The sequence below is a fragment of the Lampetra planeri genome, chromosome 53 (genome assembly GCF_965212315.1).
Source record: "Lampetra planeri chromosome 53, kcLamPlan1.2.h2, whole genome shotgun sequence".
NCBI lineage: Eukaryota > Metazoa > Chordata > Hyperoartia > Petromyzontiformes > Petromyzontidae > Lampetra > Lampetra planeri.
In genome coordinates, this window is record NC_136159.1 from 7,204,827 (window position 1) to 7,231,777 (window position 26,951).

At 47.3% G+C, this 26,951-nt stretch overlaps 1 protein-coding gene across 5 annotated transcripts in view; it reads left to right on the forward strand.

Annotated features, from left to right (window-relative positions):
• The first annotated feature begins 7,656 nt into the window (after positions 1-7,656).
• LOC144734938 (S phase cyclin A-associated protein in the endoplasmic reticulum-like) overlaps positions 7,657-26,951 on the forward strand; it is a 229,050-nt gene continuing 209,755 nt past the window's right edge. For 2 of the 5 annotated variants that reach the window (XM_078617403.1, XM_078617404.1), the window contains exons 1-3: positions 7,657-7,973; positions 21,063-21,180; positions 25,173-25,270. In XM_078617403.1, coding sequence (XP_078473529.1) covers positions 7,926-7,973; positions 21,063-21,180; positions 25,173-25,270 — 264 coding nt within the window. In that variant the 5' untranslated portion in view covers positions 7,657-7,925. Of the gene's footprint in view, positions 7,974-12,136; positions 12,480-21,059; positions 21,181-25,172; positions 25,271-26,951 lie in introns of those variants that run through there. The other 3 variants (XM_078617405.1, XM_078617406.1, XM_078617407.1) reach the window with 3 other exon arrangements.

The window sequence follows — 26,951 nt, forward strand, 5'->3', positions numbered from 1 at the left end:
GCGTTCGCACACGCAGGTCGGCAAACCGACTGCCGTGTGTGTAACACAGGTGGTTGGACAGGTACACTGCCGGGCGGGTTTACAGGTAGGCAGGTAGGCAGGCAGGCACGCAGGTAGGTACAGGTAAGTGGGTAGATATACAGGTGTGGAGGTAACGAGGCACACATGCAGGTAGGTGGACACATACAAGGAGTTAGGTGGGCAGGCAATTAACGAGTTAGTTGGGCTGGTATATAAGTATGTGGGGGGGGGGGGGGCCCTGGTATAAAGGTAGGGGGGCTGGTATATAGGTGTGGGGGGGGGGGGGCTGGTATGTAGGTGGGGGTGGGGGGGGGCTGGTATATAGGTGTGGGGGGGGGCTGGTATATAGGTGGGGGTGGGGGGGGGGCTGGTGTATATAAGTCGGTGGTGTAATCGTCGATGACGCAGCCAGCCCCTTGCCTCGTCTGCAGCCCAGCCATGTGCGCGGCAGTCCAGAGACCGGCGCGCCGCCACCATCACCAAACTCCGCTGCAGCGCCTGGTGATCATGCTGCTGATGATGATGACGCTGCTGCTGCTGCTGCTGGGCTTGGGGCTGCCCTCTGCTGCCCGGGCCTGCCCTTGCGAGCGCAAAGCGGGCAGCCTGCCCCGCGTTCGCCCGCACAGTCAGTGGATGGTCACAGGTAGCGTGCGTGATGGTTCGGCGTGAGGTATGTGATGGTTCGGCGTGGGATCCGTGATGTTTGTCGTGAGGTCCGTGATGTTTGGCGTGAGATCCGTGATGGTTCGGCGTGAGATCCGTGATGTTTGGAGTGAGATCCGTGATGTTTGGAGTGGGATCCGTGATGTTTGGCGTGAGATCCGTGATGTTTGGCGTGGAATCCGTGATGTTTGGAGTGAGATCCGTGATGTTTGGAGTGGGATCCGTGATGTTTGGAGTGAGATCCGTGATGTTTGACGTGGGATCCGTGATGGTTTGGCGTGGGATCCGTGATGTTTGGCGTGGGATCCGTGATGGTTCGGCGTGGGATCCGTGATGTTTGGCGTGGGATCCGTGATGTTTGGCGTGGGATCCGTGATGGTTCGGCGTGGGATCCGTGATGTTTGACGTGGGATCCGTGATGTTTGGCGTGGGATCCGTGATGGTTCGGCGTGGGATCCGTGATGTTGGGCGTGGGATCCGTGATGTTTGGCGTGGGATCCGTGATGTTTGTCGTGGGATCCGTGATGTTTGACGTGGGATCCGTGATGGTTCGGCGTGGGATCCGTGATGTTTGGAGTGAGATCCGTGATGTTTGGCGTGGGATCCGTGATGTTTGGCGTGGGATCCGTGATGTTTGGCGTGAGGTCCGTGATGTTTGGCGTGAGGTCCGTGATGTTTGGCGTGGGATCCGTGATGTTTGTCGTGAGATCCGTGATGTTTGGCGTGGGGTCCGTGATGTTCGGCGTGAGGTCCGTGATGTTTGGCGTGAGGTACGTGATCTTCGGCGTGAGACGCGCGTGTTCGATGTCAGTAACACTGTGTCCCCTTAAAAGGGTCAAAATATATAACAGGTGACGTTTCGAGCAATGGCCCTTCTTCATAGCACATGAACACATCATCGTTAAACAAAGTCACGCTGCGTGTCCGTGTCTCGCCAGGTCACCTGATGGGGAAAAAGAGCTCCGAGGGCTCAGCCCTGTACGCAAAGATGGCCGCGGAGCGGGGAGTTGCTGAGAGTCTCGGGGCGAGGGTGGAGAGTTCCCTGCGACGGTTGAGCCGCTCCGGAGACGCGACGCAGACGGGGCTCTCGACAGCGAGTCGCGCGGTCGGAACGCCGGCTCGTCGCCTCTCGACCAAGCGGGTTCGAGCTCACGCACACGCACACTCGCACATTACCATAAGTATCATCGTCTAGATTTGAAGCTTTCGTGACTGCAAAGGATTCATACTCTTAGTTCTTTCGGTAAAGTCACGTAGGTAAAAAATGAAATTAAAATTAATAAAAATAAAAATAAAATAAAAATCACGACGTTTCGGAGGCAACACAAGTCTTCGTCATCAGGTGGGACCGTCACAGCCAGAAGGCTAACAGCCTGGCTGTGACGGTCCCACCTGATGACGGAGACTTGTGTTGCCTCCGAAACGTCGTGATTTTTATTTTATTTTTTATTAATTTTAATTAAATTTTTTATCTACGTGACTTTACCGAAAGAACTAAGAGTAAGTATCATCGTCATCATCGTCGTTGTCATAATTATCGATATCATCATCGTCATCATTCTCACCATAATTGTCATGATAAGCTTCCTCGTTAGTATCTTCATCTTCATCATCATATCTCCAGGGTTAGGAAGAAAATGACAACCGGCCAGGCGACTCAGCGATGGGAAGTTTTCGAGTTCAACTCCTGCACGATGAATACAACAACGATGTTGGATTGTGCGCCGCGGCCGGGATTCGAACTTGCGTTGCCGTGTAACGCGTGTTGGGCAGTGCTCGATGTCTTACACACAACACCGGCTACTCGTTTAAATGCTGAGTCGACCTAGGAGAGGCCCAGGACATTTGGATTTCCACACCGTTATGTGTCGCGAGCCACCGCTTCCCATACAAAGACAAAGATCACCCGTATAGCCTTGAACAGACTGTAGGGGCAAGTGCTGTTAGCGAGCACCTATGAAGGCCAGCAAGACACATGAGGGCGCGGGTGGCCAGCACCACCCTCGACCGCCTTTGTTTCCCGAGTGGCCATGCTTACACATCGCTCACTTCAGGCCGAGTCGACCTAGGGGACCGGTTCAGACATTCGTCACTGGTGTTGGCTAACCACTGCACAGCGACACACACACACACACACGCACGCGACACGCACGCGACCAGGTAACACAATTTAGGCTGAGCCAATCTAGGGGAGACCCCACGGATTTAGGACGGCAGTTGACAACCACCCGTGGCCGTGCGCTTGCGCCTTGGTCCGGGAGTCGAACTTACGTCGCAGTCTGGGACCGGCGTGACGGTGCGCGTGACTTGTGTTGCAGGTCGTGCAAATGACGGAAGCGAAACGGGCTCGCGAATGAAGAGGAGATCTGCAGGCGTCGCGGATTCGAATGCGTTCGCTTGGTTTGCGACCAGGGCCGGGATAGCAACAGATGCCGGAATCTAGCCAGACGAGGCGCGGAATCGTAGTGACGTTATGTTGCGTGTTGTACGATGTTGAACTTCTTTAGCACCGTACGTAGCCAGCTGTGTTCGTGTCATCCTCATAGCGCAGTGTACGCGTCTGTGTGTTTGAACATGGCTGTGTGTGTGTGTGACTTTGAATGTACCGTGTGTGCACGTCCATATGGGTAGCACGTAGAGAGTGATAAGCCTCTCGATGTGTAATTAAGAAGGGTCATTGCCCGAAACGTCACGTTATATATTTTTTTTATTTTAAAGGTCATAGTGTTTTTGACGAGTGTTGTTTTTGTTACGTGTGCACATCTCTCCCCCAGCCATCCGCTGTGCTCCTCAATCAGCTCAACTATCCGGCCACCAGACCTCTGCCCCTACCACCCCGTCCACCTACCCTCATCCATGCCCAGCCATGATAACCCATCTCACGCGTGTGCCCCCCATACCCCGCCGCCTCTCACCCACGTCGCACCCATCTTTCGACCTCATTCACCGCCACACTCCGCCGTGTTCCTCCTTCCCTGCCACTGCGACATCAGCGGATCCGTTCCCAGGCCCCTGTGTCTCCATCCCTTTCGCCGCCGCCCTCACTGACAGCCGCTCCACTCAACCCCTTCCTTGTTCAAGTTCAAGTTCATTTATTAGGTATAGCCCTGTGAGCCATTCGGCTCTTGAATCGGGTGCAACCGCAACAAACAAAAAACAAAAACATGAACAAAAAACATCTTAAAGTGAATATGTGACTAAGTGCAAACAGAAAATCCAAGAAAAGACAGCAAAATATTGCAGAAAAAACACCGTACACCAACGCTGTGTGCAAAAATCCCAGTGGGATGTAAGTCAAACAACAACAACAACAACCTGTGTGCCACCGTCGGCTTGCGTTGGTAAAGTGCCCTGGGAAACGGCGCTCGATGGATCCTAAATAGAATAGAAGTTGCCCTCTAAAGTTCTCTGTAACGTGGATTAATTAAAATAGAAAAGAGTTCATGTTCCCAAGTATTTCAATGGATGTGCCTGTTGTGCTGGTGACCGTGCGAACACTGACTCCTATACCGTCATAAAATGTATTGGCTTTGCGTGTGCACGTATAAAATATAAAAAATAAACTATATAAAAATAAACGGCATTCTTTTTTTACTTAAAACTTTTGTGACTGCATGAACGCATTTTCTTTGGGTCTTTCATTGAAGTCACGTAGATAGAAAAATTTAAAGTAAAAAAAAATAGACGTTTCGATCACAACACAATCGATCGTCATCAGGAGGATAACGATCGATTGTGTTGTGATCGAAACGTCTAGTTTTTTCATTTTAATTTTATTTACTTAATTTGTATCTATTTACGTGACTTTACCGAAAGAACCAAATAATTTACGGTGATTGGTTAGACATGTGCCTGTGTCTTGCACGCGTGCCCTCCTGGATCGGTTGAAGAACGAGGACACGCTGTGTTGGTATTGTCCGTCTCGTCTGCAGCGCCGCGTGTGATTGTTCATCTCATCTGCACCGCATTCCAATGGGGTGTTGACGTGGTACCAGCGGTCGCGAGATTTACGGTTCGAATCCAGCGGCCGCCACGGTCAATTTACAAGAGTCGGCCATCGTGTGCCGACGGCAGTTGTCTAAATTTACTAATAAATAAGTAATAAAATAATAAACACAAAACATAATAAAATAATTCTCACGACGTTTCGGCCACAACGCAAGCAGCCGCCCTTCACCTGAGGACGGCTGCTTGCGTTGTGGCCGAAACGTCGTGAGAATGATTTTATTATGTTTTGTTTTTATTATTTTATTACTTCCCTTCTACGTGACTTTACCGAAAGAACCAAGAAGATGAATCCCTGCAGTCACGAAAGCTTTAAATCGAAAAATAAATAAGTAAATAAAAATACTCATTCGGGTTTGGACATGGGGGATATCCTGGATGAACAGGTAACGTGCCAATGTTGGCACGTGGTTGGAACCGTCGGACAAACGTTCCACGTTCACCGTACTACGTCTCGTCGTCGTTCAGACGGTGAATCAAAGGCAGAACATTTGCGAGAATGCTGACACGATCGATATATTTTTACATTCGCCTCTCACGATTCGATTCGTGAATCTGAAGCCAAAAAATGTAGCCTCCGCACGATATGTGCATACTCCATTTCCTTCTCAGGCTCCAGTGATAATTCTCGCAATGCCGTGTTCTGATTATGATGAATCTGTCACCCTGCACGCCGGCTAATTTCATCGCTCCATCTTCAAGGTGACCTTCCTAACCGCGACCATATTCTCCGGGTTATAAGACGCACCTTTTCCCTGTGCAATATAAAAATAAAATCGGGGAGTGCAGCTTATTAGCCGGTATATGTGGCAGACCAAAATGTGCATGTGTTTATGACGCTGTGCTGCAGTCTGATGTCCGTCTTACTTTCCAGGGTGCGTCTTGTTATCCGGTAGATATGCATGAGACCACATTTTTGCGTAACTTGGCTCCAGTAATTTTGTGTTGGAAGAGTTCGTCTTAACTTTCACAAAGGTGCGTCTTATACTCCGGTACGCGTGAGTCGTAACTTTCACAAAGGTGCGTCTTATACTCCAGTACGTGTGAGTCGTAACTTTCACAAAGGTGCGTCTTATACTCCAGTACGTGTGAGTCGTAACTTTCACAAAGGTGCGTCTTATACTCCGATACGCGTGAGTCGTTACTTTCACAAAGGTGCGTCTTATACTCCAGTACGTGTGAGTCGTAACTTTCACAAAGGTGCGTTTTATACTCCGGTACGTGTGAGTCGTAACTTTCACAAAGGTGCGTCTTATACTCCGGTACGCGTGAGTCGTAACTTTCACAAAGGTGCGTCTTATACTCCGGTACGTGTGAGTCGTAACTTTCACAAAGGTGCGTCTTATACTCCGGTACGCGTGAGTCGTAACTTTCACAAAGGTGCGTCTTATACTCCGGTACGTGTGAGTCGTAACTTTCACAAAGGTGCGTCTTATACTCCGGTACGTGTGAGTCGTAACTTTCACAAAGGTGCGTCTTATACTCCAGTACGTGTGAGTCGTAACTTTCACAAAGGTGCGTCTTATACTCCGGTACGCGTGAGTCGTAACTTTCACAAAGGTGCGTCTTATACTCCGGTACGTGTGAGTCGTAACTTTCACAAAGGTGCGTCTTATACTCCAGTACGTGTGAGTCGTAACTTTCACAAAGGTGCGTCTTATACTCCGGTACGTGTGAGTCGTAACTTTCACAAAGGTGCGTCTTATACTCCGGTACGTGTGAGTCGTAACTTTCACAAAGGTGCGTCTTATACTCCAGTACGTGTGAGTCGTAACTTTCACAAAGGTGCGTCTTATACTCCGGTACGTGTGAGTCGTAACTTTCACAAAGGTGCGTCTTATACTCCGGTACGTGTGAGTCGTAACTTTCACAAAGGTGCGTCTTATACTCCAGTACGCGTGAGTCGTAACTTTCACAAAGGTGCGTCTTATACTCCAGTACGCGTGAGTCGTAACTTTCACAAAGGTGCGTCTTATACTCCGGTACGTGTGAGTCGTAACTTTCACAAAGGTGCGTCTTATACTCCGGTACGTGTGAGTCGTAACTTTCACAAAGGTGCGTCTTATACTCCGGTACGTGTGAGTCGTAACTTTCACAAAGGTGCGTCTTATACTCCAGTACGCGTGAGTCGTAACTTTCACAAAGGTGCGTCTTATACTCCAGTACGCGTGAGTCGTAACTTTCACAAAGGTGCGTCTTATACTCCAGTACGTGTGAGTCGTAACTTTCACAAAGGTGCGTCTTATACTCCAGTACGCGTGAGTCGTAACTTTCACAAAGGTGCGTCTTATACTCCGGTACGCGTGAGTCGTAACTTTCACAAAGGTGCGTCTTATACTCCGGTACGTGTGAGTCGTTACTTTCACAAAGGTGCGTCTTATACTCCGGTACGTGTGAGTCGTAACTTTCACAAAGGTGCGTCTTATACTCGTGTTTCCCCCCCCGCCCCCTCCCCCCCCGGGGGTAAACTTCCCTACAATTGTCCCCGCACTCGCGGGGACTGGGGGGCTGGGGGAGGCTGGGGGGGGCTGGGGGGGAGTCTGGGGGGGGGGGGGGCTGGGGAAGCAGGGGGGGAGGCTGGGGGAGGCTGGGGGAGGCTGGGGGGGGGGGGCTGGGGAAGGCTGGGGGGGGCTGGGGGAGGCTGGGGGGGGGGGCTGGGGGGAGGCTGGGGGGGGGGGCTGGGGAAGGCTGGGGGGGGGGTGGGGAAGCTGGGGGGGAGGTTGGGGGGGGCTGGGGGGGGGCTGGGGGAGGCTGGGGGGGGGCTGGGGGAGGCTGGGGGGGGAGGCTGGGGGGCTGGGGGGCTGGGGAGGCTGGGGGGGGGGCCGAGGGGGTGTGGCCAAGAAGGCGCGCGCCTTCTTGGCTCCTTGGCCACTCAGCAGTCGCCACGTCACGTGGTGGGTGGGAGGGGTTCCCCGCCGCGTGCCCAATGGCGACGCTCGTTCCGGGCGAACATTGACGGGGCATTGTTTGAGTGACCCGCGTGGTTCTCGTTGCCGTGGTCGCGGGGAGAGAGAGCGGTCGTGGTGTTGGGGAGGGAGCTGTGGCTAGGGAGAGAGTTGTTGAGTTGTTGTTGTTGAGGAGGAGGAGGAGAGAGAGGGGGGCGGCGATTGTCCCTCTCGTCAACTCACAGTGACAACAATGGCGAGGCGGACGGGCGCGTGAAAATTCCAAGACGGTGGAAATATTTTTTATTAATTTGGTGGTGGGCGCCCTTTTGTTGTGAGTTGCGTTAAACGATGATTAGTCGGGAAATGCGTTTGGACGGAAGGAGACGTCGCATGCTTGTGAGTTTCTCTCTTAATTTTACCCTTCCATTAATAAAACGCGGAGTCGTTTATTGCCCGAGTATTAAACACACACACACGTGCGTTCCATGTCTCCCCCCCCCCACATCTCTTTCTGAGATTCTGGTCAAGTTCAATCCACTGCTGGATGAAGGCCTCACCCCCCCCACTCCCCACGTGAGGGACCACGCTGGGTTCAGAGCGGTGGTGAAAGCTGTTGGGCATCACAGAACAGTGCTGCTGTAGTCGTGGTGTTACTGACAACTTGAATGAATAACAGGTGTTATAGGCACTGGTGTGTGTGTGTGTGACAGGACAGTCAATGACACTGTTGTACTGTACCGCAGTGGCTACGTAGGGCACCACGCTGGGTTCAGAGCGGGGTTGAAAGCACAGCAAGGGTCATGCTGGCACGTGTTCAACCCCGCACTGACAAGCGTGGTGAAGTATGGTCAGAACCCCCCCATACTACCTACATGTCGTGGATAAAGCCGTCCCCCCTTCATCCAGCAGTGCGTTGGCACAAATCGCCGAACCGGGCGAACCGAGTTGGATTTCCCGCTCGTGATCGGTCACCGGCGAATATTCGAGACGATCCCGGGCCTCCCCTAGGTCGGCTCAGACTTGAAACGAGTACTTGGTGTGGTGGTGTGGACAGCATTAAGCGCTGGGGAGAGACAAATCCGGCGTGGCGTTTTCCACTGTTTCGTTCGTGTTGCCGTGCCGGCCTTTGTAGGTGCTACTCGCTAAACAGCACTTGCCCTAAAAGGTGTTAAAGGCTATAAAAGGGGGGGGGGATCTTTGCCTTTGGTGCAAGTGATGTTGATTGGTAACAACTAAACAATAATGGAGATGTTATTAAGTTGGTGGCATAGAGATTATGAATAATTTTTCATTTGTGTCGACCAAATTGATCATGAATGTTGCGTTGCAAGCACAGTCGGTCGCCAAGTTGATTGTGGTGGGTTACTCACGCCTCTTTCGAGACTTTCTGACTGGCGTGGAAGAGTAGGCCAAATGCCCTCTCGTAGCCACTCACGAGAACTTGGAACGTGCAAGACAGATTGAAGAGTACTGCAGCAAGAGTGGTGTCAGCAGGAACGATCTTGTAATTACAAAACAAACATAGCACCAGCCACATATATCAATATCCAGGAAATTCTGACAGTTAAGACAATTTATTCGTAAAAATATTAATTTTGTTGAGCTTTGGGGTGCAATGTTGAGTGATTGCAAGAAACCACGCACGCGTTATAGAGAGAAGGCACTCATCCAGCAGTGGAGTGACAAATGGGCTCTTTGTATGTTCATGAGTGGTGTCTCTTCGTCACCGTGGTCTCAATTGTCACCTTTATTCAATAAAGGACGCGAATTCATGAGTGGCGTGGAGCGGTGACAGCGGGTCACACACTGTGATATCATACCTGTCAACCCATACGGTTTACCCCGTATTCTTATAGAGGGAAATTCACTTTTCACGTCCATACGGCGTACAGCCGTTTCAATACGGGGCAAAAAAAACATAATTTTGTATTTTTGTTTGTGCATCTCCCTTGTGATGGGACTTTGCAGGATGAACGTTGAGATGTATAAGGGCACGGGGTGACCAATAATGTCTGAATTGGTCTGTAATAAGGTGGGCACTGATAAGGGTTTTTTGACAGGTATGTGATATTAACCCGGTCATCAGGGTTCGATTCCCAGCCATGGCTAACAATTAGTGGCGATTGTTTTTTTGAACGGTAACCAGCCCTCCCCCCTTCACTGACTTAACCAGCCCTGTTCGGCGTGGTGAAATATGGTCAAGCAAACGCCGTGACCAACACGGCATGGGGACTCTGTGAAAAATAGCTAATGGGATTCCTCCAGTATAAATAAATACTCTGATTCTGATCCAGCAGTGGGTTGATAAAGGTTGCTGTCAATTATGGTAAATCTACACGTGGGTTTTCTTTCTTCTTGAAAACCCACATCCCAGTTAATTTGTACTCCTGACCTGTGTAAACACGTGACTGCACTGCCCCCTGCTGGCTAGCAGGGCGCAGTGCAGATCTGGCTGGCTTGTGGTTAAGAGTCGAGATATCCGATTATTAAGTAATCGATGACGCTGCCGAACACATTCCTGCGGAGGGAGCTGGTAGGAACGTTGGGTTGCTCGGTCAATGGCCAGGGTCAACGGCGGCGTGGTGTATTCCGCAAATATGCCCGACTGTGAGGGCGGGCACAATCCGGCGTGAGTAGGTTAAACGTTGAGTTTTATAAGGGCACCACGGGGTGACCAGCCCCTCCCCACCCAGCCCCACCCCCCACCCAGCCCCACCCTCCCCACCCAGCCCCTACCCACCCTCCCCACCCAGCCCCTCTCCACCCAGCCCCACCCTCCCCATCCAGCCCCTCCCCACCCTCCCCTCCCCACCCAGCCCCTCCCTGCACGACGGACACAATAATCCCCTGTGGGCTGGTGTAAGCAGGAGGTTCCTACCAGTATTGTCGGTGCCATTGACTAATCGGACATCTGTGAAAAAGAGGTTTTTGGACATCGGTTTCCCACAGAAAATTTTATATTCTGATTCGCGGGGCTTTGTGACGTTTACAGATTTGTGACTCTGGGCGGGCGTGGCTTGTCGGGGGTTTCCTGCCTTCAGTAGGCAGGATGTGGGGACAGCTGTAATTTTTTTAAAGGGGCCAGAATAATTGACGCCAAAAGTGTACTGTAGGTGATTTCAACTTTCAGTCTATCGTCAGTCGACTGATCCCTGCCATGCTCTGTGATACAATTCACTGTAGTTTAGAAAGCATCCTGAGTCTTGCGTGTCATTTCAGACGGTTGAGATTGTATTGTTTACGGTAAGGTAATAATACATATTTAAATGAATTTTGACCTAAAATCACGTTTGTGTGTGCAGTTTTATAACGACGGTAAATTTGTAATGTTCATGAATTAAAGTTTTTTGTTGTTGTTGAGGGCTAGGTGACATGCACCCAATAATCATCGGCCACGATCGATCCATTCCTAGAGCAAGGCCCTCCCCACACTCATTGCCATTTCTCACGGCAACGGGACGCGTATAAATAATCTCACCGCTCTATCTCTGTTGGACGTCCTCGCAGGCAATGTTTTCCCTACGTTGCCTTGCACGTTCACCGTTAATCTCGACCAATACTCCATCATCAACTTCTGGCGATGTGTCCCTGTCCCTAGACCAGCATAGCAGTGACTGTTCACTCCGAAGCTGGAGATGACTTTGCCAAGTGGGAGGAGATCAGTTCAGTTCATGTATTAGGTATAGCCCTGTGAGCCATGCGGCTCGTGAATTGGGTGCAACCGCAACAAACTAAAATATGAACAAGAAACATCTTAAAGTGACTACGCGCAACAGATAAATCCAGGAAAAAACAGAAAAGTCTTACAGAAAAAGTACCGTAGATCAACACTGTGTGCAAAAATCCCAGTGGGATGCAAGTAAAAAAATAACCATAAGACAATTTAGATTAAAGTTATCAGTCTAACTCTAGACTACAACAAGCAAATATGGCTAAACCATAACGTTTTCGAAATCACAAAAATAAAGCTAATGTTAATCACCGTGTAGTTTACCGTGGCAATTTAGAATTTCCACCACGGGCTGGAGATTACTTTTCCAAGTGGGAGGAGATAACGTTCATTACCGTGTGGTTTACCATGGCAATTTAGAATTTCCACCACGGGCAAAAGATGACTTTGCTAAGTGGTATAAGATAACGTTAATCACCGTGTGGTTTACCATGGCAATTTGGAATTTCGACCACAGGCTCACGGGTTTTTAATGTATGGATAATGACCAAGCATTTATTGGGATGTGTCCGTAGTGTCAATTGTAGAGATCAGCACACCGAAACTTGCAATGAAAGGCTCATCGTTTCAATCCGATCTCCCGGCGCGGCACGTGACGTTTCTTACATCCCCTCCCGTTTCTGTCCACTCAGCAATGTACATGGCTACGCCAGTCGATCGGCAGGGCCCGTGCGGTGTGGGGTAAAGTGTGAGTACCCACACCTCTTCCAAGATTTCTGACCATCGTGGAAGAGTAGGCCAAATTCCATTGACAGCGGCTCTCTGGAGCTTCCTCTATTGGGTTGGTTCTTCTGCCAGCAGTGGCATGAGTAGGGAATTGCAGGGCTGCACCTTTACATATTGGAAAATATTCTAGAATGTTCTTTGAATGTTGAAAAAAATATAATTTACATGTATGTTTTTAAAAAGTGCAATTTGATAGCGGGGTAAGGTGATATGTTAATTTATAGGTAAAGCGGGTATTGTCATTTTACTGTCAAGACAGTGGGGGGGCTATCGTTCACTCACGGAATATTCACCACCACCAATAATATCGCGACAGGCAACGTTGCAATCATTCTAAAACGTAGGATAACAATGGCAGCCGTGCCGGGAACATTTCAGGAGAGCCGCGAGTGCGAGAGAAACTGAGAATAACAAGAAGAGAAGCAATGACTGCCGCCAAAGTGATGGTAAGCCGATCCCCGCGGAGACACGGGCCGAAGCCTACGGCCTCGCCTGAAACGGCGGCCGGGAGAGGCAACGGGTTTGCCGGCCAGGACAGGAACGGGGAGACGGTGTCTCGAGGCCTTGAAAAAATATTTGGGAGATAATGATGACCGTGGTCAGATAAACAAATATGTTGAAACGTTCACCTCTGAAACGTGTGTGATTTAAATGTGTTTCTTTTGGTAGCTATGCGGTGTTTTAGAGTTTACACAGGCATCGTGTGTAAGTGGCGCTATGGTGTTGGAGGTTGCGTAGCCGTATCGGTGGTTATGAGATTAAAATCTCATCCGCGGATTCGGTGAATAATCTTAACATCTAAATGCGAATACATTTGTGTTTAAATCGTAAAGGTGTGCGCGTTGCCTTAATCGTTATTGCACGTCCAATCATCCGGTAAAACATTCATTAGAATTAAGGCTAGCATTAAAATGTGTAGCGGCAGCAGTAGCACCTTTTTGCAAAACAAGTATTGGGACTGGACGAGGATTTGCAGAGTATATATGATTGATATTAATGTTATTTAGTCATAGTTGTCGTTCATGGGGTCAACGCAATTAGAACAACACTGGCATCGAGATGGTGTCTGTCAGTTCACGTTACAGATGCAAGAGATCTTTGTGGTTTTGTGGTCACAGTGGTTGTTCATTAATAATCTTTTATCTTTTGAGTGAATCTTACTTCTAATTCGCAGTAATGTTAATTGTGTGATATAACTGTGCTTTAACACACTACGCGAGGCATTATTCGCGTTTGCTGCGTGTGGTGGAATCTTGGGGGGAGGCTTTCATCCAGTAGTGGATGGACCATGGCCGACGATTGTAAAACCATGGACTTACTTAGCCTAACAGCCCAAATGCAGTAGGGCCCTCCAAAAAATTATATATCATCAGCCAGACTTTTTTCCGTGTGAAACTGAGTTACGAATTAAGTGAAAACCCAGCCGAACGCGGTTTGACTTCACGTGCCCTTTGACGTTGCTAGCACGGGGTCTGCTTAGTACTGGCAAAGGAGATCTAATGATGTAGATGCTTATACCCAGAGCCCTCATTACTTTGATGGTGAATTGTCTTTGAGCTGTACGCCTTTTGGCGACCTCTGGTCTAGCACCGTTTGAGACGAGGCTCAAAAGAAAGCCGTCGCAGGATTGTGAGAGGTGGTGGCATCTTAGGGGGGGGGGGGGAGGCCTTCATCCAGCAGTGAATTGACCATAGACTTAGCCTAACAGCCCAAATGTAGCAGGGCCCTCCAAAAAATTATAGATCATCACCTAGACCTTTCTGTGTTAAACTGAGTTATGAATTAAGTGAAAACCCAGCCGAACGCGGGTTGACTTCACGTGCCCTTTGACGTTGCTAGCACGGGGTAGGCTTAGTACTGGCAAAGGAGATCTAATGATGTAGATGCTTATACCCCGAGCCTTCATTACTTTGATGGTGAATTGTCTTTGACCTGTACTCATCTGGTCTAGCACCGTTTGAGACGAGGCTCAAAAGAAAGCCGTCCCTTGGTGTGGACCAATCAGTTTCAAGGGCAATTCATATATTATGAGAGTGTGTGTTTTTGGTTGCATTTTGACCACAAGTATTATGGTTCATGCACACATGATTCCTCGTAAAAAGGTTTCAGTTTTGTTGCCAGAAAAAAGGGGAAAAACCCAATTATTATACTTTGGTACTGGCAAAGGGGAGGTCTAATGATGATGATACTGTACTCTTGTTAGACAGGCGAGAGCGATGGATTTACTCCGTTTGAGTCCGTGCGATAAAATGTGACACACATCACGCCGACGCACAATTGCAAAAATGCAATCATTTCCACACGTGTCTGTTTCTTTCTCTCTAATCGTTGAGGACGTCTGTCATGCAGACGCTTGGACGGAAAATCGGCAACACGAAACAAGACCCTTTCTGGCAATAAAACAGGAGTTGTGTTATGATGTTGAAACACCAAAATAGATGACCTTTTGCGAAGAAATCAAGTACTGCATTAACCGTACAGAGTACTTGTGGTTAACATGCTCCGATCATTGATGCATTGTCTTTGAAATGGATTGGCCTACATCATAAATGTGTTTCATCCAACCGTTTTAGGTCACAGACTATGCATAATATATAATGCATTTTTTCATTATATATATCATGCATATATTACCAGAACATGTTTTTTTGCATGTTCACCAAAAGTACGTGTGGTTTATGCAGACTTGATTCCTTACAAAAGGCATCTTATTTGCTGTTTGAACATATTAATGTCTGTTTTATTGCCAGTAAGAGTAAATGCTAGATTAAATAAAATAATTATTTAATTTATTAATTTATTATTTTATCTTTAGACGTGACTTAACCGAAAGAAACAAATAATAATTCCTGCAGTCACGAAAGTTCTAAAATTAAGAGTAAATGCTAGAATTGAAGATTTCTTGACTGCAAGGATTCATACTGTTAGGTTTCATTTGATTTATTTTCATTGATTATAATTTTATTTGTATTATTTTTTTACCTACGTGACTTTACCGAAAAAAACCTAACAGGTCTCATGAATGAGCAACATGCTCACGAGAACAACAGCAACAACGCAAATTCTTTACGCCTCCTATAAGCACGGTTTGCCTACGTAGAAGTTCAACATACATGCATTTGCAACTTGTATCTTATATTCGTTCGGGACGTCCGTCATGCAGACGCCTAGATGGTGGTGGATCATTAGGGTTCTAGTGACAGTGTTAAAGTGTCGGGGTGCGGGTTCGAGGTGACATTAAAAGTGTCCACACATACAAAAGAAATGCAGAGCGACTCTGCGTTCTTTATTACAATAACAAGGGCTGTAATCAGGTAGAATTAGTTAAACAAAGAGGGAAGGGGTGATTATGTCGGACGCAACTCAATTTTGTTCCACTGCGTTAGGCGAGGTTTTCCTAGTATCTTGTTATTGTTATTTATGGATTCAAATTTGCATAGCACTTGAAGAGTTTGGCTTTCTTTTGTAAAGGATGACCTAACACGATTGGATTAGACACATATATGCAACGTAAAATATAGTACTAGTTAATTTGAAGCTTTCGTGACAGCAGGAATCCATACTTATTTGTTCTGTCGGTAAAGTCACGTAGGTAGAAAATAAAATAAATTACGACGTTTCGGGTGCACCGAAAGAACCAACGAGTATAGTACTAGTTAATTTGTTCATTGTTCAAATCCGGCAGGCAGCCCTGGTTAATGCTGAGTGTGAATTAACCACAGTATACACACCGTCCGCTTCAAACAGAACGTTAAACACCTCGCGGCTTTAGATTTAAAGAATAGTAGACCATTGCCTGCAACATTTGCCAATTTTTTTGAATGAATAACTTGTGGATTCATTCATTTTTAAACACACAGAAACCTATCAGCAATTATTTAATTCGTGTTCAGGGCGTCATTCACGTTCACCTAAATTGTACATCCAGGGTCTTCAGTAACACTTTTACCAACATGCTAAGTTGGCGGATATCATGCGTGTCCACAGCTGATAAATCACATTGGTAATTACTGTTAACAGTCATCTGGAGCAGCCCGGTAAAATAAAACACGTGGATGATGCAAAAAATACGTAGCTCGGGCTGTTAAAACATTGTTTTGCTCTAGAGTTGCGGTGTTTTGTATCATAAAGTTAATCGGTTGACTCGCTAACATTGGTGGTCCCATGCATGGGCACCGAGTTACTGGCCCCTCTATGATTGAGGAGCAGCTTATACAAGAATCAGTACACGTGCATAAATATACTGACTACGTGTTTGCATGACGGCAGTTAATCCACGAGCACAGATGAGATGACCGACAGTTGACTGTTCCACTTAACATACAACTGAGCACGCATACACTTTCATCTTAGGTTAATCTCTGTCGCCTCCCAACGACAGATCTGCTGATGTGTGGTGCTTTGGCCACGGGGTTTGTGAGCTTGCCAGACAACGCCGCGTGCCTTGAATCCTTAAGCGTAACGTATGCTTAGACGCACTTAAATAATATCAGAGGGACCACGCAGAGTCGGGGCAGCGATGCAGCGCCGTCCTAACCGGCATTCTGCCTTAATCCGCATCTTGTTATGGAGACGCTTGCGGCGTTCATAGTCGCGCTCGCTCGCTGTCCATCGGTGTTCCGCTGTGCCAGTGCGTACTCCTCATCCTCCGCCTTCTCCCAAGGTTGCGCTTCGTTATTAAGAACGTCTTTAATCGCAGCTGACGTGAGTCTTTGGAAATCCACGTTGGGCCCAGCGTTAAATTGCCTGCTTGTCATTCACTCTTTAATTGTCGCTCAGTGGGACTTGTTTTCACCAAGCCACTTCGTAATTGACGCTTAAAGCGAGGGGCGATGTTCGCCGAATGTTGCCCGGCTGGACTTGCCAGGGCTCGGCGGTATTGCGGGCTTCGGTCATGTCAGAAGATGCAGAAGAGGACCTTCCCCAGAGGCTTTACTTTTTCTCTGTAGGTATTTCCAGGGGCAAAGTTTTTTCTTGGCTTGAGTAGCTCGAAGAGTGCGATCAGAGTTAATATGCTATGCTTGCGTCGTCGCTAACAGTGATGTCATGGTTGTGTTTTTGAACCGATCGATGCGTAGTATCTTGCAGCCCTGCAAAAAACTGCAGCCCTGCAATTGCTTACGTGGCTGCTGACGGAAGGCCCTCCACTAGAGAGAGCTCTGGAGAGCCCCTCTAGAGGGAATTTGGCCTGCTCTGCCATGCTTAATGCACCACACGCAACCTGCCGATAGACTAGCTGTGCTGTGCACATTTCTACTTGAGGGTGGACACAGGTGGAGGGGAATGAAGAAACATAGAATGTGGGGCTTTCAAATATTACGGTAATTTAAATTTCACGGCAAAAAGTGTTTTGAAGCACAATTTGGAGTGTGTGTGTGTGTTCCTGTATAATTTGGTCGATGTGCGTCACCAGATTTACGTAACTAGAGACACCTGGCACATATCCGGCGCGTTTTACTTTCCAGAGCATCCTGTAATCCAGAGAATACTGTGATTGTTTTGGTTACATTAAGTGAGATTTGTGTCGGGGATGTCCTCAGGTTGCCATGGCTTTCCGTATTTTGCCTTGTCATTGGTACAATGTGCGGCAAAACTGTCTGCGGAAGAATTCACAAAGGGCCTTTGGCAGGCTGCCCGTCGGCGTGTATCAGCACACAGGCAAAATGTTACTAAAGGATTTTTGCCAAATGTTTTCTTCGCTTGGTAATGTGAAAGATGTTGAATTCAGCACAAACCATTTATTTATGAAGCCCCTGAACCCCAACACCGAGGGATTAGCAAAATTACAATAACGTGATTTATTTATGAATTCAGGAGAACATTACTGAGTCTCAAGACTGATTACACTGGTCAACAAAAAAAAAACATTTTTTTCTGGCCTGGACTTTTGCAGCTATTTTAGACTAATTTCAGGGTGCTGATTCCAAATCTGATCTCAGATTTGCTCTATCACATCTCATTTTTATGCTATCGGCATACTCCATTTTCATTGATTTTACCCGAAATTAACTCTGTCACTTATGATTGCAAGTTGTTGCGAGTCAGTGACTGCTTTAGTGTTAAAATATGGTGCTGTATTTTTAGGATAGTGTGTTTATAATATAATTTATGTAGATATCCACATTTATTTTATATTTTTATTCAGCAGTTTTTATTGAAAATGCAATATTTTATATCTCAAAAACCTGATGTGATAGACAAATACTGATGCCAGATTTGGAATCAGCACCCCAAAATTACCTTAAAGCCGTTGGAATACCTTATGCCAGAAAAAGTGTGTTGACCAGTGTTATCTGGAGGGAACTTTATTCGGATGTTTGTCTCCCGTCACTTCATCATTGGTCAAGTCACCCCCTTATATCACTCTTCTAATTCTACTACCATGGTTATTGTTACCGTAAACTTCACTCATTGATTCGTACACTCATGTTGAGGATTCGGTCTATCAGACACGGACTTTTTAAATCCTTTAAATTAATTTCGCTTGCTTGCATGCTTGCTTGCTTGCGTGCTTGCTTGCTTGCTTGCGTGCTTGCTTGCTTGCTTAGGACCGTGCAAATCTTTCGGTCGTTTTTTAACCCACTTCCCGTGATCCAATCGAGCTGACATTTTCCACACAGACTCGTTGTGCCAGACAATTATTGTTCGTGAAAAAAAATTCCCAAAATTTTACACTTTTTAGGCAAAAAAAAAATATTTTACATATATTCAAATAGAACTTATTCATGGCTTTGGCTGAACGTCAGAGTGTAAGAGCCCAGAGCGTAACCCCTCCACAGGCCGTGGCGGAGTAGCGCAGTTGGTAGCGCCCTCGCTTCCCATGCCAAAGGTCGCGGGATCGATCCCCGCGTCCTCCACAGGCGAATATATTTTTAAATCCTTTATATTAAGTTCGCTTGCTTAGGACCATGCAAATCTTTCGCTCGTGTTTTAACCCACTTCCCGTGATCCAATCGAGCTGACATTTTCCACACAGACTCGTTGTGTGTGACGATTAATTTTCGTGAAAAAAAAATCCAAAATTTTACACTGTTTATGGAAAACAAATTAAATATTTAATTACCAATTGCTTAATGGTGGCAGCTGCTGCGCGACTCTTGCCACCCACGTGTGAAGCTGTCCCCTTGTTTAGTGCATCCACCAGGGGGTGCTGTAGTAGACACCAACCCCCACACCCCCCCCCCTACTTATTCTTCCTCCTCCTTGCCAGTGATGCGCATTCGGGTCGCAGCGTGTGTTGTTTGTTGTTGTTGCTGTTGTCGTGCGGGCACGACGTCTCCAAAATTTTACACTGTTTAGGGAAAACAAATTAAATATTTAATTACCAATTGCTTAATGGTGGCAGACAATCATCTGACCCATAGGTGGCAGCCATCTCAAGCCAGAGGACGAGAGGACTCTAGCCGCCACACATATAAAGGATTTATAGTGAAAAACTTTGTTTTTACGGGTTTACTTGTTGTCTCTTCCTGACTGTTGAACCACCAGACTGCAGGTCAAAACACTTTTTAAATCCTTTATATTAAGTTCGCTTGCTTGCTTACGACCGTGCAAATCTTTCGGTCGTTTTTTAACCCACTTCCCGTGATCCAATCGAGCTGACATTTTCCACACAGACTCATTGTGCGTGACAATGTTCGTGAAATTTTTTTTTCCAAAATTTTACACTTTTTAGGACAAAAATATAATATTTAATTACCAATTGCTTAATGGTGCAAAGCAATCACCTGACCCATAGGTGGCAGCCATCTCCAGCCAGAGGACGAGAGGACTCTAGCCGCCACGCATATAAAGGATTTATAGTGAAAAACTTTGTTTTTACGGGTTATACTTGTTTCTGTTTGCTTCTTTCCTCACATGGCATACCCTACCGTGGTCTCTTATTCCTACATTCTCATAACCTTGCTCAATTGTCTTCCACTCTTATCCCTATGGGACCCCTTTTGGCAGTACGACATCAAGATTCTGAATAAGTATAACCCGTAAAAACAAAGTTTTTCACTATAAATCCTTTATATGCGTGGCGGCTAGTCCTCTCGTCCTCTGGCTTGAGATGGCTGCCACCTATGGGTCAGATGATTGCATTGCACCATTAAGCAATTGGTAATTAAATATAATATTTTTGTCCTAAAAAGTGTAAAATTTTGGAATTTTTTTTCACGAACGTTAATTGTCACGCACAACGAGTCTGTGTGGAAAATGTCAGCTCGATTGGGTCACGGGAAGTGGGTTAAAAAACGACCGAAAGATTTGCACGGTCCTAAGCAAGCAAGCGAACTTAATATAAAGGATTTAAAAACGGCTTTATTCTTTCTGGCATGAACATGTGTTTAGATGTACAAACACCTATTGCAAGACATCAAGTCTGCATTAACCACACAATAATACATAGTTTGTGGTTCAAATGTTTGCAATGAACCATGAAGGGGTGAATACTTGGAATCACACTAAGACGCATGGCTTAAAGAATGAGCATATGAATGTCTTGTGGAGTCATTAATGACTAGTGATTTTTCTAATTTGGTAAAGTTGTACTCAATGCCCTACTCTTCGAAAGAACGAAAGCTGCGGAATATTTACCGTTTCCTGTGAAGCGGACGGTTTGTATACTGTGGTTAATTCACACTCAGCATTAACCAGGGCTGCCTGCCAGAATTGAACAATTAATTAACTAGTACCCTATTTTACATTGCATAAATGTGTTTGAACATCTGGGCGTTTGCAACAAACGGCAAATGTCGTACCGCTGGGCCATGATGATGATGATGAGTGTTGTGATGTAGAACGATGATGATGATCGTTGTGATGTTGAACGATGAGATGATGATGGTTGTGATGTAGAACAATGATGATGGTTGTGATGTAGAGCAATGATGATGATGGTTGTGATGTAGAACAATGATGATGGCCATGGGTGCTATTTAGAATGGCGGCGGCGGCGACGAGTGCGATGCGGGCAGCGTCGCTGGCAGTGTACGCAGCGCTGACCCGCGTGTGCGTGCCGTTGTGTTTTGCCGCAATGGCAGCAGGCATCGTTCCAGCGCTCCAACAGCCACGACAAGGTGCGCCGCATCGTCGCCGAGGAGGGGAGAACGGCACGGAACCTCATCGCATGGAGCGTCCCGCTGGAGAGCCGCGACGAGGAGGGTTCGTTGCCCCACATCGTCATCTGTGCCCCCGTTCTCCAGATCACAAGACGCACTTTTCGCCCCTATTATCTGCAAGCAAAAAAAGTGAACAATTCTGTCGTCACCCCACAGCCACAGCCACTTCCACCGTTACCGCATTCTTCACGTGATAATCACTCTACATGTTATCAGCATTTATTTTTACTTTCAAAAAGACCCCACAAATTGGGGTGCATCTTTCTTTTCCGGAGTGCCTTATAAGCAACAAAGATAATATAAAAAGTTACATCCCTAAAGTAAAAAAAAAATACATTTAGAAATTAAAGATGATTTCTAAAATGAATGCTGCCATGGTCAGACATGCAATCCAGAGGTTGAAATAACAAGTTCTCTCTGTCCACCGTAATCAATCGAACTTTGTTTAACGTAGTGCCCTTCACAATACAATTGTCACAGGGCGCTTCACGTGCTAACATAACACCCTGTGGTGTTAATGGGTTCACCACAGTCGACCGGGCTGGTTGCTTGTGGTGGGGGCGACAGTGGTGGCTTGGCCTACCACCCCCACCCCCCCCGCCACCCCCCCCCACCACCCCGACCACCCCCACCCCCACCACCACCCCTGCGTCCGTGTGAGTGCCGCACGTGTTACCATTATCGCCCACAGAGTGATGTGTGTTCGCACGTCCAATTCTCACGGATCGTCACGCGTGACCACATTAACCTGCTGCGCGACTCTTACCACCCACGTGTGAAGCTGTCCCCTTGTTTAGTGCATCCACCAGGGGGTGCTGTAGTAGACACCAACCCCCACACCCCCGCCCCCCTACTTATTCTTCCTCCTCCTTGCCAGTGATGCGCATTCGGGTCGCAGCGTGTGTTGTTTGTTGTTGTTGCTGTTGTCATGCGGGCACGACGTCTCGACGTTTTCGTTCCACGTCCAGGGAGCTTCGTTGGCAACTGAATTCATTCTAGACTTGGAAGTTTTCGTGACTGCAAGGATCCATACTGAATTCAGTTTTCGCTGGCAGAATGAAAGATAATCGATTCTTGATTCAAATTACGACCCCCCCCCCCCCCACCAAAAAAAATTACAATTAATAATATTTTGCTGTAGGCGGTGATTTGCTTCACGTCTAGGTTTCTGAACGCCCTGTTTTGGCATAGTTCATGCAATTACTCCAGCAGAGCGCTTCTTTCTTGGCCAGCAGAGGACGATATTGTCCGACAAATGTTCAGTATCGCTGGACGACTCGAGGTGGGGGCGGGGGGGGAACGGGATGGGTCGTGCCGCGTGTTGTTGTTCGGCATGACGTCCGACATTCAGCTCCGCGTGCCGGGAACTTCTTCAGCAACTGAATCTGAATTCAGCTCATGACGTATTCAGTTCCCGAAGAAGTTGCGCGGCACGTGGAGCTGCGGAGGACGTGGAATATTGCGCCAAGGCCGCACAGCGACACAACCCAAAAACTCGTTGGAGAGCTTGACAACAGCACAACCGCGATAATTTTACGCGTCACATCGATTTGATGTCAGCGCTGACGGTGTTTAAGCATCGCCACTGCATGTTGCATATACGGCACAGGCATTCTTTTGAAAGTGCAAGTAACTCTAGATTTTCAGGGGTGATTGTGTAAGGGAAGTCCTGGTTTAACACATCGGCTTATTAATTTAAATAATATTACCGGTCAAAACGTACTCGAATTATACATTTAGTGAGTTTACTCTCCAACACACCGGTGTGCTGAACTATTAACGCATTGGCACGTTCTGTTTACGTGACAAACCTTAGTAGTTGGCCGTGTCGGGTGGTGGCGGGTTTAACGACACATTTATATTCACGCGATCTAACCCAAAAAAAAAATCTTATTGTGAAAGTCCCGGGTAAAATGAAACACTGATAATGCGAAACACATGTAAATCAGTCTATTAAAGTGCAACGATGGTTAACCTACGCGCAGTGGGGAGGGTGAAGGGTTGCAACGTTTGCGCTCGCTGCTTCTCGGAGCCAACGGCTCACTTGGCGAAGCGTTTGCGGCTCGTGGGGGCACCGCGTCACTGGGCCCTCCTCGACGGGTGAGGAGCAGCGAGGACGAGAAACGGAACCGGCCCCCTTGAAGATTTGTATATTTTTCACCGCAATCATCTTTGATCAGTAACTCATAAAACCTCCCCACCGCTACTTTGAGAGTTAACCAATATAGGCTCGTAACGTAACGTTCGCGTGGCATTTACGTGAATGTAGCAGGTGGAACTCGACAAATGAGGTGGTTAAAAACAAATCCAAGAAACTATACATTTGAGACGGTAAAAAAATTGACGAAAAATGTCTGATTTTTACATCAAATCGTCACCCCCAAAATGTGACGATTCGTCTCATTGCCGATGTTTTTTTCTCTCGTGCCTCAATTTCAGAACACTGTCGCCGAGTTGACATGTGTATTATGAAGAAGGGCCATTTCCAAAAACGTCGCTGATTATCTATTTTTCCTTTTTAGAGCCACGCGGCTATTAAGGAATGTATCGAGTTTATTGGCACAGTTCATGGCATCACTGCAGTGTGCTTTCGTGGCCAGCAGAGGGCGATATTGCCCTACAAATGTGCTGCTGCACTTGTCAAAGTGTCCGTGGTCCTGTTTTTGTTCGCGCAATTAACCTGGTCAATAATGTTGCTGTTATTCTGAGAAAAAACCTGATATTAACCGGTGTGACGATGCATATAATAGTGATAATAATTTACAGCCGTTCTTCCACTTGTTTGATGAAGGCCTTCCCACACCGTACCGGTCATGTTGGGTGAATTATATGTGGTTGCGTTGTGTAAACATATCAGCACTAAGGAGACAAATGTGGCCGGGAGGTGGTGTTGGCCACCCAAGGGAGGCAGCTTTTATTGAGAAGCAAGTGAAATGAGAGGATCTCACAATAAAGTGTACATGGTACAGATTTGTCTTTCACACAAATGTAGGGTACGTATATACAGAACACGGGAGTAAAATTCTGACCTACTGAAATTCATATAATTAATAAATAAATAAATTATTCTCAACGTTCAGTTTCACCAAAAGGTGGGTTACGAACAGCAATTGACGGACGAGGTCTAAGCACGTCTGCGAGTGTCAAGAGAACGGTCGGTACCGAGTTGCAACGGATAGTCGCGTGGCAAATGCGGCCATCTCTGAGGCCCCGTCGCAAGAGGTGGCCGCGGTGCAGCAGGGGCCGATGCCCGACGCGTCGCCTCTTGTGCGCCGTCTCACTTTCAAGGCAGTGCGGTTGATGAACGCGTTGTTGACGGAGAGCAACTGATGTCAGCCTTGACTGGGAATCAAACTCAAGTCGCAGGGTTCATCGCTCAGGACGCAGCACACTAACCGCTGCACCACTGCTCCCCTCCCCCCCAAATTCTGTGCAAGTAAGGGCAGCTAAACACTCGTTGTGTGGGTGTTCTTGGAGTGCTCCAGTTTTGTCCCACATGAAGCCAAACACTCATGGAATTGACCAAACATGCCAAAATCAGGACCCACCTGAAAAGTCTTGAGACTCAGCGAAGCTTTGCTGCTTAAATAGAGGGAATTTCACTTTTATTTATCTGTTGGGGAGGGGGGGAGGATGTGAGAGTGGTGGCACTGATGGTGCAGTGGTTAGCACGCTGTGAACCTGGTGACGTGAGTTAGATTCCCGCACACGGCTAAAATCAGAGGTGAGTGATATCTGAAACAGTCCTGAATAGCGCTGCTGATCGTGGTGAAGTATGGTCAAGCAACTACCATGTCCAACACTGTGGGGAGTTTTTATTTATTATTATTCAGCAGTAGATTGATAAATGACGGTACATTTGGATTATTGTTGTACTTGTTTTAATGGTTTTTTTGCTCTTCTCATTTTGGTGACTGGGTCACTTGCAGATGAGTTCTCAGCTGGTTAAACAAAATAACTTGATGCTTGAATCACGGATGTTACCCTTCTCGATTTAGCACAGCGATCTAAATTCATATTTTCTTCTCCTTGTAGGAAAACTGAAGCATCTGTCGGCGCAGTCCCGCCGGGCGAAAAGCGCCAACAGCGCTCATCAGCAGCTCGCGGGGAGCCCTTCGAAGCCCGGCAAACGGGTGAGCACAGCGAACGGCGAAACCATCATGGCGCGTTGTACGTTTTGGCTCCCCCTTTACCGCTGGCACATCTAAACCAGATTTTTTTTTACTTACGATCAACGCACCGGTTAAGCCAGCAGTTCTCAACCCAGGGGTCGTGCCCCCCACCCCCGAAGCCTTTCAGAGTGGGGGGGGGGCAGGCTGCGGCATGAATACTGTGCAGGAGAAATATTTACATTTGCGCGGGGAACGTCGGTGCGGCGAGAAAACGCACGAACACGCAACATCAAAACATTGCCTTGCTAACGCAAAACACACCAACACACAACGTGAAAATATTGCCCTGCTAACACAAGACAAACACGAATACACAACATAAAAACATTGCCTTACGAACACAAAACGCACACTAACACGCATCGTGAAAACATTGCCTTGCTAATACAAAATACACCAACACACGACGTGAAAATGTTGCCTTACTAATGCAAAACACACACTAACGCACAACGTCAAAACGTTGCCTTGCTGACACCAAACAACACTTGTACACAACGTGGAGCAGATGCCTTACACGACGTTGACTCGAGGTGTTGACGTATGATCGCTGGGTATTGTGTCCTCGGTAGCCTGGGCGTGTGCGCGGAGACCAGTCGGTTTTGATTGGGGCAGGCCGCCAGTTTGAGAACCACTGCTTTAAACCCCTTATCATTTCGATTTAAAGCTTTCGTGACTGCAGGGATTCATCTTCTTGGTTCTTTCGGTAAAGTCACGTAGAAGGGAAGTAATAAAATAATAAAAATAAAACATAATAAAATAAAATATTTTATTTTATTTTATTATGTTTTATTTGTATTATTAATAAAACATAATAAAATAAAATATTTTATTTTATTATGTTTTATTTTTATTATTTTATTACTTCCCTTCTACGTGACTTTACCGAAAGAACCAAGAAGATGAACCCCTTATCATTGTCAGAAGATCAGCCTTCATCACGACGGACAGTTTTCATATTTTGATCTCTTTCTCGAGTGACGCTGAGCAACTTTAAAATCGCGAAAACAAAATTGACGCTGGCTTGGTGCAAGAGAGCTGCACTGTCACCTCCTCCGAGAAGCCAGCCACTTAAGCTGGAAGATTTGTCTTGGGCATATTTTGACTCTGGCCGAGAAAAGCGAAGAGCGTGGCAAAAAAAACCTGTCCCAAGCACAGAGCCGCCTGCCCGCCCACCCGCCTGGCCAGTCATCCAACCCCCACATAGTCCGCTCTCAGGCTCTTCGGCCACCCAGTGTTCCCCACTCTCCCGCCTCCCCCATCCACTCGAATATCCGTAGCACGGGATGGTGCGGTTCGGTGCGGCGTGGGTTGGTACACACGTGTGCGCGCGCGCACGCACGCACGCTGCTGAAGTGGCTTCAGGTTGGATCAACGATCCTGTGAAGGGGAGTCGGAATAGCGCCAGGAGTGGCTTAGAGTGGGCATCGCGGCCCACTCGGGGCAGCTGTTTTGCCGCCTGAGTCATTGCTTTAACTCGCAGTTGTTTTTTTCCCCCTCTCTCTCTTTGCCCCGCGTTGTTTTGCGTTGTTTTGAGAGGGTCTTGCTACGGTGTGCACGTGCGCACGCGCGTAAGTGCGTGCGTGCGTGCGCGTGTGCACGCGCGCAGCCTCACATGAGTACCTGGTGCGGTGTGTAAAAC